At 43.1% G+C, this 12,802-nt stretch overlaps 1 protein-coding gene across 1 annotated transcript; it reads right to left on the bottom strand.

The window, feature by feature from the left end:
• Positions 1–2,661: 2,661 nt before the first annotated feature.
• On the bottom strand, positions 2,662–4,479 carry LOC136686033 (homeobox protein Hox-B4a-like). The gene is made up of 2 exons (XM_066659510.1): positions 4,056–4,479; positions 2,662–3,134 (listed from the first exon to the last, which is right to left on the bottom strand). Exons 1-2 carry the CDS (start codon positions 4,474–4,476, stop codon positions 2,830–2,832), a joined length of 726 nt encoding a protein of 241 aa, XP_066515607.1. The 5' UTR covers positions 4,477–4,479; the 3' UTR covers positions 2,662–2,829.
• Between the last annotated feature and the right edge of the window lie 8,323 nt (positions 4,480–12,802).

Below are 12,802 nucleotides of genomic sequence, written 5' to 3'. Positions count from 1 at the left end.
ACAAAGGGTTAACTATATATATATATATATATATATAAATATAGATAATAAAATTAGCATTTATATATTTCATTATATTTATTCTCTATATAAAATAGTTATTTTTATTTTTCTATATTTAATTATATTGGATTACCATTTATTTTTTTTTAAAAATGCATCTTTTTTAAATTTTTTGAATACGTTCATCTCTTACGCAACACGTGACCCCCGCAGAAGTGGCAACATTGGATTTATAGTTTGATATTTAGCGAATATAAAAGCGCCGTATTTTTTAAGTGTATTAAACGCTTGTTTATGACGTGTTTCCATTGGCATTTTTTTCCCGCTTGAAGTCTGTGACGTTTGTAATTTCAAGAGAACATTTCATAAATAAAGGGGAGAAAAACAGACAAATGGCCGGGGCTGGAGACGCGGCGAAAAAAGCCGCTGATATCAACGAGCAAGTAATAGAAAAATGTTCTCGGTGCCACGGAATGCTAGCAGACCAATTTAAGGCCATACTTTTGTTTAAAGTTCAACGCCGGCAAACGGAATGTTATTTTCTCCGGCTCTATATTTTCGATACCTGCTCCAAGAAAAGAAAATGAAAATTAATACAAGGGCTGCGCCATCCAAAAGAAGCCATTTGTCTTCTTGATTATCTATTTGGTTGTCAGCGTTTGAGCTATGGCACCGGCCCGCTCCTTTGTAATATAAAAAACACACAGCTCGCGCTGGCAAATACACTCCGAGCTGTTGTGCAAAAATTACACTCATTAAAGCATTAAAGAGCCACGAGCCGAGAACCCCCCTTTTTTATTCGGCTTATTTTCGAAAAAGGGGGACGCACATTTGGAGGGGCTTTCTCGGGCTGCACGGGCAGCGGTGTGTGCAGCGTTAAATTAAGGAGAGAAGAGAGTGAAACCAAGGGGTTTGTGATTTAGAGCAAGATTACAAGGCGTAATGTAGCAGGATTACTCGCAGCCTGGCGATATAAATCACCACGGCAGATATGCGCGGATATTCCAGACAGGTCCACACTCAAAATCCGAACCAAAACCCGCTCCAACACCCACCACAACCCAATCAGCACGGTGTTTGCTTTCGCATACATCACTTCATATTACAAATCGCGAAATACAATTTGTGCAGCGTTCAAGAGCGTAGCCTGGCTTTTGGAATCCACAGCAGCACGGGACACAAGAAGAAAGACAGAGCTCGGTTTTGAACGATTTATTAAATTTCTATAGCTATTTACAAATAACAAAGGAAGACAGTGGAAGGCGGAAGCAGAGAGGGGGCGACATACAAATATGAACGAAGGGAAAATACAATATCACTGCAAGGATTGGTCTTTGGAATGTAAAATGAATTGGTTTGTAAAAGATAAGATACTAAACCAATATGGTTTCTCACATGGAACAAAGAACGAAATGAAGAAGTGAGGGAAGAGGCCATGTGCACGTGTTTATTTGAGGTGAAATACAAACAATATTCGGAGACGAACAAAACAAGGGAAACGAAAAATAAAGTGTATTCATCATCCATGCAATATACGCACTGTTCTCTATACAACCCTGGCACACAAAGAATTAAATTACATTTCCACGTACAAAGTAATGCAGATATTTTTTGCAGATATTTGCATTTCATTCAAATGAATTCGAAACATCCGGTCACTTCATAAATCTAAATAAAAACAAACAAACAAAGAAAAAAAATATCAACAATTACTGCAACTGAGGTAATTCAAAGAGTATTTAGCAGTGCTCTCTTTCCAACGCTTTGCATTGTACCGGATTTGGTTGTGTTTCTGCCCAGCTTCATTCAACTGTTATTCCCTTGCATTGAAAGTGAACAACGCCTTGATCAGACACGGTGCTACAGAAGGTCTGAGGTTCATATTCTCAATCTGAAATACGCTAAAATATAATAACAATAAGACTTCAGGGCTGGGTTTTCCCAAAGACTTCGTAGAATTAAGATCAGGGTTAAACGGTGGAGGTGGCATCATCGTGAATTCTCTCTCTCTGTATTTTCCAGTTAACATCATCCTAATGCCACGAAGCGTTTGGGAAATTGGGCCCAGAACGTGCCGAGTCCCCTCGTGTGAAAACCACAGCTCGAGCTGTATCAGTCCCGTTGGCAAATCAAAAGATTACATGTGAGGTTAACGTTAGAGGAGGAGTAAAACAAACAAACAAACAAAAGAAGCAACTTCATATTACGAGAACAACGTCCAGCTATAGTTTTCTAGGCTAGGAGCCAGCAGAGGGAAAGAAATGCAGTTAGAAAATGGCTCTTGACAAAACAAGGCGACTCATTTATTAAGCACAACGCTAGACGTCGAGGTAATGGGCAGGCCCACGGTTCGTCCTTTGTACCACAGAGTAAACATGACAAATGGGCTCGAGCTTGGCATGATTAAAGATGAAACACGGATCCATCTTCACCAAATCTGAAAACTATCTGCCGCCTTCTGCTGCAGTGGAGGGGGGCAGAGGGAGCAGGAGCGAGAGCGGGGCGGGGGAAGGAGGAGAGGGGCGCGGGGTAAGACTGGGCACCGGACCCGGGAGGGAGCCCATCTGTGGAAGTGTTTGGAGTTCGAGTTTTCGCCCCATTTGTGTGTTTAAAAGCCATTTTCCTAGCGCTGCTTTTCGCGCCTCCGCTTCAGCCCACCTCGTGTTATTATCCCTGTGGTTGAGGAGCGTTGAGAGGGAGACGGGATGAGACAATGTGGCTACAATCCTCCACGCCTCGCTGAGGTTTCTCTCTCTCTCTCTCTCTCTCTTTTCCTTTATTTCTCAAGGAAGAGAATGTTCTTCTGAGGAGTGCAAAGGAGTGCAGCTATAGGCTCGGCGGAGGTCCGCCAGCTCGGCTTTGAACTGGAGTGGAGTTGGAGCTGGCTGAGTGGCTGGAGGAGCGAATCTTGGTGTTGGGAAGCTTGTGGTCTTTCTTCCACTTCATGCGCCGGTTCTGGAACCAGATCTTTATCTGTCGCTCGGAGAGGCAGAGGGTGTGGGCGATCTCCACTCTGCGCCTGCGAGTCAGATAGCGGTTGTAGTGAAACTCTTTCTCCAGCTCCAGAACTTGCTGGCGCGTGTAAGCTGTGCGCGAGCGCTTGGGCTCGCCCCCCGAATAGTTCGGGCTCACTGTGGGGAAAGAGAGCCACAAAGAGAGCCACACGTTACCAAACAAGTCACACAACAAACTCACCCAAGACATAAGCATGCACAAGCACCCACACGTTCACGACTGAGTCTGAGGAACCGACATCACACGCGTGAGCCCTGCGTGGAAGCGGACTGCGTGTTCCTCTAACTGTAATAAATATATATAAATATAATAATTAAATAAATAAATGAAAACGAGGCCAGGAATCCGGTGCAGTGGGTTATTAGACGAAGAGTGGCGCCACGGTGTCACAACACAAAGCTGCAGCCACTATCCTTTAAAACATGACACACTTTAACGTGTGGAAATGCCAGGGGAAGCACAGCTGCAGCAGAGGGCCGATTTAGAGCCGTGGGTCCTTAAAGGAACGTGTTTAACAGGGACTTTACCAAAGCCTCATTTGCCTCCATCTTAAGACTTCTCGCGATAGCGTTAAAACTCGCTAATCATCGCCGAAAACTACACCAGGCCCTTAACAGACTTCTGTTTGCGCTCCCATTAGTGTTTTATTATTATCTTCATAAATGCCAATATTTCATCCGTCATAAAACTTTTTTTCCCAGCGACCAATGGCGAAGTGACAGAGGAAAGTATATGTTTATACAAGCAACCACTTAAAATCAAATTACCAAAACATAAAACGTAACTTATGGGTTAGTAGAGTGCTCATAAAACCTTCCCGGGGAAGAAATGAGAGCGAGGAGGTCGCGCAGACTTCAAAAAAAGGTGCTTGGAGAAGAAGTGCAATAAAAATTTATGGAGGGTGTAATTATATTGCCCTGCAAACAGCCGATCGTAAATCTCCAGCAAGGGCTACTTCGCTGAGGGGAGCGATAGATTCCTAGCGGCCGACATTCAGAGCCGGGGCGCGAAGAGGATGGAAGTTGAGCCGCACTTACCGATGTTTACGTGGACTTTTTTCATCCAGGGGTAAACCACGGGGTCTTTCCGCGACGCGGCTGCAGGAGTGCTCTGGCTCATAGGCGTCTGGCCGCAGGCGGGCGGCGGGCTCGGAGTGACCGAGTCCGAGCAGTGATGGCTGGGCTCTGGGAGCGGGGTCGAGAGCGCGGCGGGGCTCAGGACGCGACCCCGAGGAGACATGACCGCGGCGGGCTGAGCCGGACCCCGGCACGGCGCGTAGGGCGGGTCTGATCGCTGGTGGTGGTAGAGCGACTCATGCTGGAAGGCTGGCTCTTGCCTCTGGGCGCTGTAGTAATCCGGAGAGTGGCTGGGAAGGTAGTCGCTCTGGGAGTATTCCTCGCAGGGTGGAAACTTGGGGTCCACATAGTTGGAGTTGATCAAATAGGAACTCATGGCCATTAATTTCTTTTGAATTGCAACACAAAATATACTAAAATTTATATCTATCCCTTTACTCGTTTTCCTGTTTCGTAGAACCCTCCTACTTTTCTGTCAAGTGAACAAAGTTAAGAGTCCATGTGACGGCGGCAGCCAATGGCGTGGATCCTCGCCATTCCCGGATAAGGAAATGCGAATGGGCAGTTTAGACTGGGTTCAGCATCAGCGCGTACTTCCCAACAGCCGCCCGCTTCATTTTCTGCTGTGTGTATGTTTCTTGGCGTGGGCTTCGTACGCTCGTGACAGAAGCACAACAACAATAACAAAGCGATCAGAAAAAAAAGCTCTCCGGACTTTTGTGAACACGAAAGGACCTCCGAGGCTGAGCCACAATCCCCCCACCCCTCCTTTTCCCTCCGCCCTCGCGCCCTCCTTCAGCTCCACAGTTGCAACGAGAACGTTCACACTCCCCTCCAAAGCATAGTTCAAATGTTTTGAACTTGAAAATACTTTTGGCCCGGTCCCTCCTGAAAAGCGAGACCGGGGAAAGTGATGCAGGGGGCTCGCTCCGGCCAAGCTCTTATGCACTCGCTAATAACGGGGAAAGAATGGAGGTGGCGTGATCTGCGTGTCAGAGATGAATCTGGGCTTGTTTAGGATCGATAGAAAATTCATCAACTAATTCAGGTTCCAATGCCTCCTAAATCAAAACCGAGACCTTCTGCATTTAAGCGCGCGGCGCAGTCACTCTCCTCCAAACAGCGCGTTTATCCTCGCGCTCCCATTTACACAGCACGCATAATAATTGCGGTGCACATTACCATTAGCTTTGGCTTTGTTTTTCCCATTGCTGCAAGTGCTCTGGTGTAGCATTCGCTGGAGTTTAACAGACTGGGCTTCCAAAGAGGTGGTCACATGGCAGCCAAAATACCGGTGACATCACTGGGTAGTGGATGAAGTTAAATATTAAAATTAATAAAACTGCCGCATAACAACTGGTTCCTACTATGCGTGGTTTATACGAGGAGGCTATAAATAGACACAGCGTCTTCATCTTCCGTTGATGTTGGAGGGTGGGCTATATATCAACTACATACTCCCCTAGATACGAATTTGTGACTGTAAGTGTGTTCACACAAATCCGGATCTACAGGGTATATATAGATGACAGGTTTCCTCTGGACAGCTATTGATGGACTTGCTCACCTTGACAGCACCTCCTCCATGTCAAGGTGCTGCACCTGGAGCGGTCTGCCTCCAAGTGTACGAGCAATCTGTCTACGACCTTAATGGATCGCTCCTTCCCTTCGCAAACATGCTGCTAAAGGGGCAAAGATTCTTCAAAAATGTCTCACGTTTTCCACTGAGTACAGTCACAAAGGGCAAAGTCTCCCAGAATGTGTATCAACAAATTAAACAAAGAAATAAATCAATTATAACGTCGCTCGTCTATGACGCCATTTTTGTTTTCTGTTCAATTCCAAGCTAAAAACACACGCAAGAAAGAATCCTACTCTATTTTTTAAAACCTACTCCGTACCGTGGAGCCGAGCGGGGCGAGTGTGAGATTTGTGGAGAGGTCAAGAAAGCAGCAAGTGAGAATAAAACATGTGGGTTTTATTGCAGGTCAGTTGTGTTTACAGACTGCAAACAGCCGGCGAGGGGCTTACAGCAATAAAACCAGCGCGAGAAAATCGCCACATCCAATCTGAGAAACACGCAACATTTTATGACTTCTCCAACAAGTTTGCCTTAACAAGTCAAGCACCAAAACCCTAATCCCTTTCATTCCATTTCCAAAACGGCCTGGAAATAAACACTCGCCACTCACTGCGTGGAGCTTTACTCTGGTAGTTTTCTTAATCTTATTCCAAGAAGACAAAGCAAAATTCAGCCTCTGTTGAGACGCCCGAGGTAAGAGCCTTCTCCGAGATCGCGGTTTAACAAAAGAAGGGCAGGGTCCGGGGAAAATTCAAACACGAAAATAAATTAATGCTAAAACTCTGGTGAGAATTGTAGCTGAAGTTAATGAAGTAAACGCAGAAGGTATCAGAAAAAATCGCAGAGAAAATGAAAAGGTGTGCAGTATTTCTGTGATCACAAATATTTCATAAGATAAAACAAAAATATGTCAGATTTAAATCAGAAAATAAACGGTGTAAGCGGAACCGAGTGGATGCGTTATCAGACCCCGAGAGATTCTTATCACAGATTGTTGTCATAATATCTGCCAGTATATTTCATACCAATATTTCACTGCATGAAACTATCGCTTACGTCGCCTCTGAGCAACAGCCAGGTGCTTCTCAGCGCGATTCAAAGGGGAGAAATGTGTCTATATTTTAATAATTTAATAGAGAACAATAATTCCCAAAATATTCCTAAGATAGATATTATTAAGAATTATATATGGAATAAATAATAATGTAATAATATAATATTTAACTGAGATGTGAGTGTGTGTATATTTGGGGGTGTTGTTTATATTTTCCGTTAAATATAATTTCTACGCAAAGTAGCCAAATTTTCGTTCGTGAAAGACGTAGTTTCTTCATTTATTCGTTTCATTTTATATTTGATTTTATTGTTCTGTCTGTGATGACACCTTTGTGAGGACAATAGATTGCACACGAGCCTTTGTTCTGAGTTTTGGAGCCTTCATTGTTGACGGTTTTACGCTTTTGGAGAAAAGGGAACCAATAAAAAATTAAGACAATATCGTTCATTAAAAAACGAACTTTGGAATAAATCCAGCGCAGCGTCGTGTGAATAAAAAAAAACATCGACCAAATCGGATAATTCTAAGATCAGTTCATTTTTTAAAAAAACTCAAAGCGAATGCAGTGGAAGGTTGAGGAGAAATCTGCAGCACCCCTAGCGTCAGGTAATCACCGATTTGCCTTTCTTAAGGAGGGCCTATTTTCTTTTTTTTTTCTTTTCCCTCTCTCTCTCTCTTTCTCTCTCCAGGTCTTTGTTGCTCACCTGAGTTTTCTCTAGTGTCCGCTGGTGTTGTGCAGTGGTGACGGGTTCTTAGCAGTGATTTCGAGAACGGGAGGCTGGATACAAACTTTCTCGTGAGGTTTTATTATTCACAGCTAAACCCTTCACAGCTACAGTGTGTTTTTCACCAAACTGTAACAAACTGAGTTTTAAAAAAAGGAGAAAGTTCATCCTCGCTGTCCACTTTAACCCTTTCACCTTCTGAAGTCCCCGACCTCGCCTTCACCCCCCTGTGAAAGGCATAGGGACCTCGAGCCATCTGCCTCATTATGGGGTTAATGTGTACACCCACAGGCATTCAGAGCCCAGTCGCGCGGACTGTAGCCAAGGTACATATCCACCATAAAAAAAAACCCAAAACAATGAAAAAAAACTGCACACGCGCGCAACAGTGCGACTCAGTGGGGCTCGAAATCAAACTCATAACTCCGTTATGAAAGGAGGGGGCACTCACACACACACTCACACACACACAGCACAGTGCGCAAAAAGGCACGTGGTCCGCCCAGGCAAAGCACCTGCACAAGAGCGCGCGGCGGCGATATGTAAATGAATGGCCAATTTCTTTTTACTTACTTTTCGTCTCCGCGCGCTGAACCTCGGTGATTTTTTATTTCCGCGGAGTCCTCTCGGTCGACCATCGGACACGAACGGGACCGGAAACCGCCGCCAACCGCTCCGAGGCTGTTTTATTTCTGCTGCGACCGTAGCGCGAGCCCCTCCGCCCGCAACCCCCCCTTCTCTTTCCTCCTTTCTCTAACGCCACAGGTTTAGCCCGTGACCTCGCCGTGATACCTTTGCACGTGCAGCTCCCTCTCACTTCCTCGAGCTTCTCCGCGACAATGAAACAGCGATCGGGGACCATCTTCAAAAAACAACACGAGATTTTGTTCGCGCGAGCCGCGGGGAGCTCTAAAATAAAGTCAGAGAGAATAAAAATAAAAGAATGATAATCTGGTAAGCCCCCAAAAAAAGGATAAGCGCGTCCGTCCCCCAGCGGTTCTTTAAGCTTGTTGTTGGCGGCAGGAGAGAGAGGGGCTTTCCCCCTCAGAACGCAGCCCTGCGGTCTCTAAACCGGCTAAAAATAAAAATGCACGTTAGCCTCGCGCCGTTGGGAAACACTACAACACCATTGGACGCTTTCAGGCATTTTGTTGTGGACTCTCAAGTTTTCGAATTAATCTCGCACTTTGGCAGTCTTTGTTAAACAGTGAGGCGTGTCACGAGCCCCGGTACATTTTAATATTTGTTAGACGCGCTGACCTGCGCTTCACCCCTTCCGCGGGTCTCTCCCACTCGCAACTTCTATAGTAATGCATGCACAGTTTGCGCGCTCATATTGAATTGTGCCCAGGTCATTACTTTGAAGAAAAATGGCTTGGGCTTTAGGGAGGGGGGTCATTCTAAAAGCCTTTTGAAACCCACAAATCAGTTCAACCACGGAGCACATTTTCTCTCCTATTTCCTTATTTTCTTCTCGCCTTCATAAAACTAGACCAGCGTCAAACAAAACACACGCGACACTTGGCAGGATTTGTTTATTACGTGGTAAAACGCTAAAGCGTAATTCTCAAATGTAGCTTTTGGTTTCAACGAAGTAAGCTTTTGTCAGACCGTTGCTGGTCTAATCATAAGGCACAAGACCGGAAACTGTACGTTCGGTACATTTTGGATATTTGCCAAAACATGTTTGTAAAACTCAAAAATAATAAAAAATTAAAATAAAAAGAGGAGATGTAGTAAACTCCGTATTCATTTCAGTTCCGCTGTCTGTGTGTAAACAAGGTCAGTGAAAATGTGACAATATCGTAGCGCAAAATAAAGATCGTTCAAAAGAGATAAGAAAACGTCACCGAAATTCTGCTGAGACCGTGTGTGAACTCCACAAAATGATAATGCACCGCATATCTCTGCCAGGCAACGGCACAAGCTGCGATGGAATGGAAATGAATTCGATGAACTCTGCGTGAACTCCAGCGGGGACCTGTTTTCTAATACAATTATTCACCACTTACACACTTAGTTTTTCATAGTACCAATTCACTCAGGATTCTATCATCTGACCTACCACCATTTGTTCGAATATTTATTCCTCTAACGCAATTATTTATTTACTGGATTATCCATTTCCCTCCGTCAAATTTCATTCCACACCACGCTCACGTCAAATGAATTCTCCTTTATTATAAAGCAGAGGAAAAAAGGCCCCAACACACCACAGCGGGTTCGGAAGGATTTCAGAGCGTATTTATATTTTAGCCGTAAACACTGGCGAGTCACATGTACTCAAGGTTATTCCAGTAGTTTCAGAAGAACAAAACACAATCAAAAAGTAACACACCACGTTAACGGTGAATATCTGCGGTGTTACACTTTCAGACCAGACAACTACTAAAGCTGTTATTTCCGTAACAAGGGGAAGTGGGCGTCTTTTCTACTCTTTTTCTTGTTTACTTCATTTGTAGGTGGAGACAACGTCTTGTCGACATTTTAACAAGTAAACAACATTCCCCAGGTGGTCTTCCGCATGTCGTTTCTCTGAATTTTGTGGATATTTATTTAATTTTGTTAAGAGATAAGATAAGAGAGAAAAAATCTACTCTAGTTCTCAGTAAAATATTGCAATACAAATAATAATATAAAGAAAAATATTTTTATTTTATCATTCGTTCAAACGTTTATAAGAAACGAATCCCACGTCCCTGACTCCACTCAGTTTATATTCTGGCAGTGTATATTTATTGTAGCAATTTTTGAATAATTTGAACAGATGCTGATACCATCAAACGATCAACAACCAACGAGCTGCTTTCTGCTACATTTACTGTTACTGTCAAATCATTAATATTACTACTACTTTAACTACTACTAATAACAATAATAATAATAATAATAATAATAATGATAATAATAATAATGATAAATATCGATGTGACCATTATAAGTTGGTCTAATGTAGCGTAGATACATAATTTACATTAGAAATATAGATACATTTTTAGTGTATTTTTTTAATTAAATTTTTTTTTACTTAATTTTATGTTAATTTTTTTTGTTTGTTTGTTTGTTTCTCTTAACTTTTAAAGATTTTTCGACACAACAGCCTATTTAAATACAGATATGTTTAATTTGATCTTCAGCACATGAAGAAAGGCGCCAGTAAAAAAATGCTCAGTTACTCTTTAAAATAAGGGTATTTTTAAGTAATTTTTGAAAACAATCGTGTGGCTTTGGAGGAAATAATCTGCTTTGTACGAGAGCGAGGATCGAGTAGAGCTTTTCTGTGTGTGTCCTTTTAAATAAAGCTTCGATTTTTCTTTCTTTCTTTCTATTTTTTCTAGCTCTTTCTTTGTTACACAACGAAGGTCGCCCTCTGAACGGACACGGCTCTAATATCATTTCTCTCATCTTTGCGCATTAGACAATCTGTAGCCCCTCACTCCCCCTGCTTTTCCTCCCTCCCCCCAACTCTCTCTCTCTCTCTCTCTCTCTCTCTCTCTCTCTCTCTCTTTCACACACACACACTCACTCACTCACTTTGCCATTGACGTCCAGCTATTGGTCTCGCGCGCAGTCCACTGTCGAGTCACGCACCGCGTAAACTTTTGACCCCTTAACTTTCTGACCCCACGCGCCTCTCCTCCCTCCGGTCTAAAGACACTGAGATTCACCTTCACGCGCTTCGCTCTGGGGGATTAAGCCTAAACCTCGCTAAAAGAAGCGCGCTCTAATATCTGAGTTCCACAGCTGAGAGTGGGCTTACTGTTTCCCCCGCTTCCTGATTCCCAACAAAGGGATGTACAAACCAAGAAGGACTTACGTTGTCGCCTGCACGAAAATCCGGTCGCCATTTTTACACGTGCTCTATTCCCTAGTCTTTACTTTGTGATTTCTGGGTTAAACACAGCGACCCCGAGCTCGAGAGGAGATGGATTTTGATGCGGTTACGTTACTGATATTTGTTAAATGCTTGTTTCAAATTCCCACGTCGTCTGATAGCAGAAGTGGCTCTTCCAGACGCTGTGATGTTGGTCTAAAGCGGGCTCTGCTGGACACTGTGGAGCATTGCACTCCAAAATATCCACTAACAAACAGCAGAAAACTACAGAGGATATAGATGTGGTGCCAAATGTAGAATAGGTTCATTTTCTAGCTTCGTTTCTGCGCTAAATATGAATGTAAACACTCATATGAATAAGAGCTGTCAGTTTGCGCCCATTTTAGTGCTGATATTATTATAATTATCATTATTATTATTAATAATATTATTAATGTTTATATATTTACTACTAATACTTATTATAACAACAATAATAATAATAACAATAATTTACTTTTTTACGTTTTTACCAGCGTCAGATTAAAAAAAATAATCAGAACCAGTTTATAATAAACACATTTAAATAACACTGCGGGCAGCAGTAAAGACCCGTTTACAGCGTCCATTAAACTGCGTCCAATAACTGAAAAACACATTAGCAAATAACATTAATACATCCAATATATCATATTTATACCCGTGTGACTCTTTATTGTCCACAAGAGAATAGAAGCAGAGCTTTAGAAACTGATTTTCAGCTTATTTCTCTCAATCTTTCAGTAATTGAAAAATATATATATATCCTTCGTCAAATGCACCTCTCTACAGTCCCTACAAACACACGCTCACGAGCAGAAACAAATAAAGGCACGCGCACTGCTAAAGGTCCCATTAAAATTGGGGATGTTTTGGTTGGGCGTCCGTTCTCTCCTCACAGATCGGATACAGTGAAGGAGGAAGAGGAGGAGACGGAAAACCTAGGTAAATAAAAACATTCCATCAACTTCTCCTCCTGCTTTTCGTGGAAGGATAAACACGGTGTAATTGTGTATGATGGACAGGCCGTATTGTTTTGCGCCTGCGCTCTCGCAGCAGCGCACGTCTGCTGACCTCCGAATGATCCCGTCCTCATGCATTATGGATGAGATGCGCGAGGAGATTGCCCCTATCAATATGCAAAACGCATTAGGCTGTTAAAATGGCAATTTAAACGTTCAAAATCGCTGCGTCGCTCTAGTCCATGTCTACACACAGGCGAATGGCTTTCTACTGAGCAGGTGACCACAGGGAACGGCCAGAGCCGAGAGGCTTCTTTCTGAATAGTGTATACATTTCGTTATTTATAATAAAAATGGTTGCGTTTTAAGTAAAGTCCGATTGTGAAAAACAAACAAACACGGCGTATTTGTGTATTTCTTTGTCATTCTTTGAAGGAAATGGAAAGCTGATGTGTGTTGCCCGGTGCCGTCATAAATACGAGTTTCATCGCAGCATAACGACTCTCACGTTTTCGTTTTTTTTTTTTTT

Source organism: Hoplias malabaricus, unplaced genomic scaffold (genome assembly GCF_029633855.1).
Source record: "Hoplias malabaricus isolate fHopMal1 unplaced genomic scaffold, fHopMal1.hap1 H_2, whole genome shotgun sequence".
Classification (NCBI taxonomy): Eukaryota; Metazoa; Chordata; class Actinopteri; order Characiformes; family Erythrinidae; genus Hoplias; species Hoplias malabaricus.
This window is presented reverse-complemented; position numbering and strand designations above follow the sequence as displayed.

Bases quoted from the DNA above. Each gene is read 5' to 3' on its own strand.
- LOC136686033 (XM_066659510.1), bottom strand. From the start codon at position 4,476: ATGGCCATGAGTTCCTATTTGATCAACTCCAACTATGTGGACCCCAAG. The intron at 3,135-4,055 runs GTAAGTGCGGCT...CTTTCCCCACAG, and splicing joins AAAAGTCCACGTAAACATCG to TGAGCCCGAACTATTCGGGG.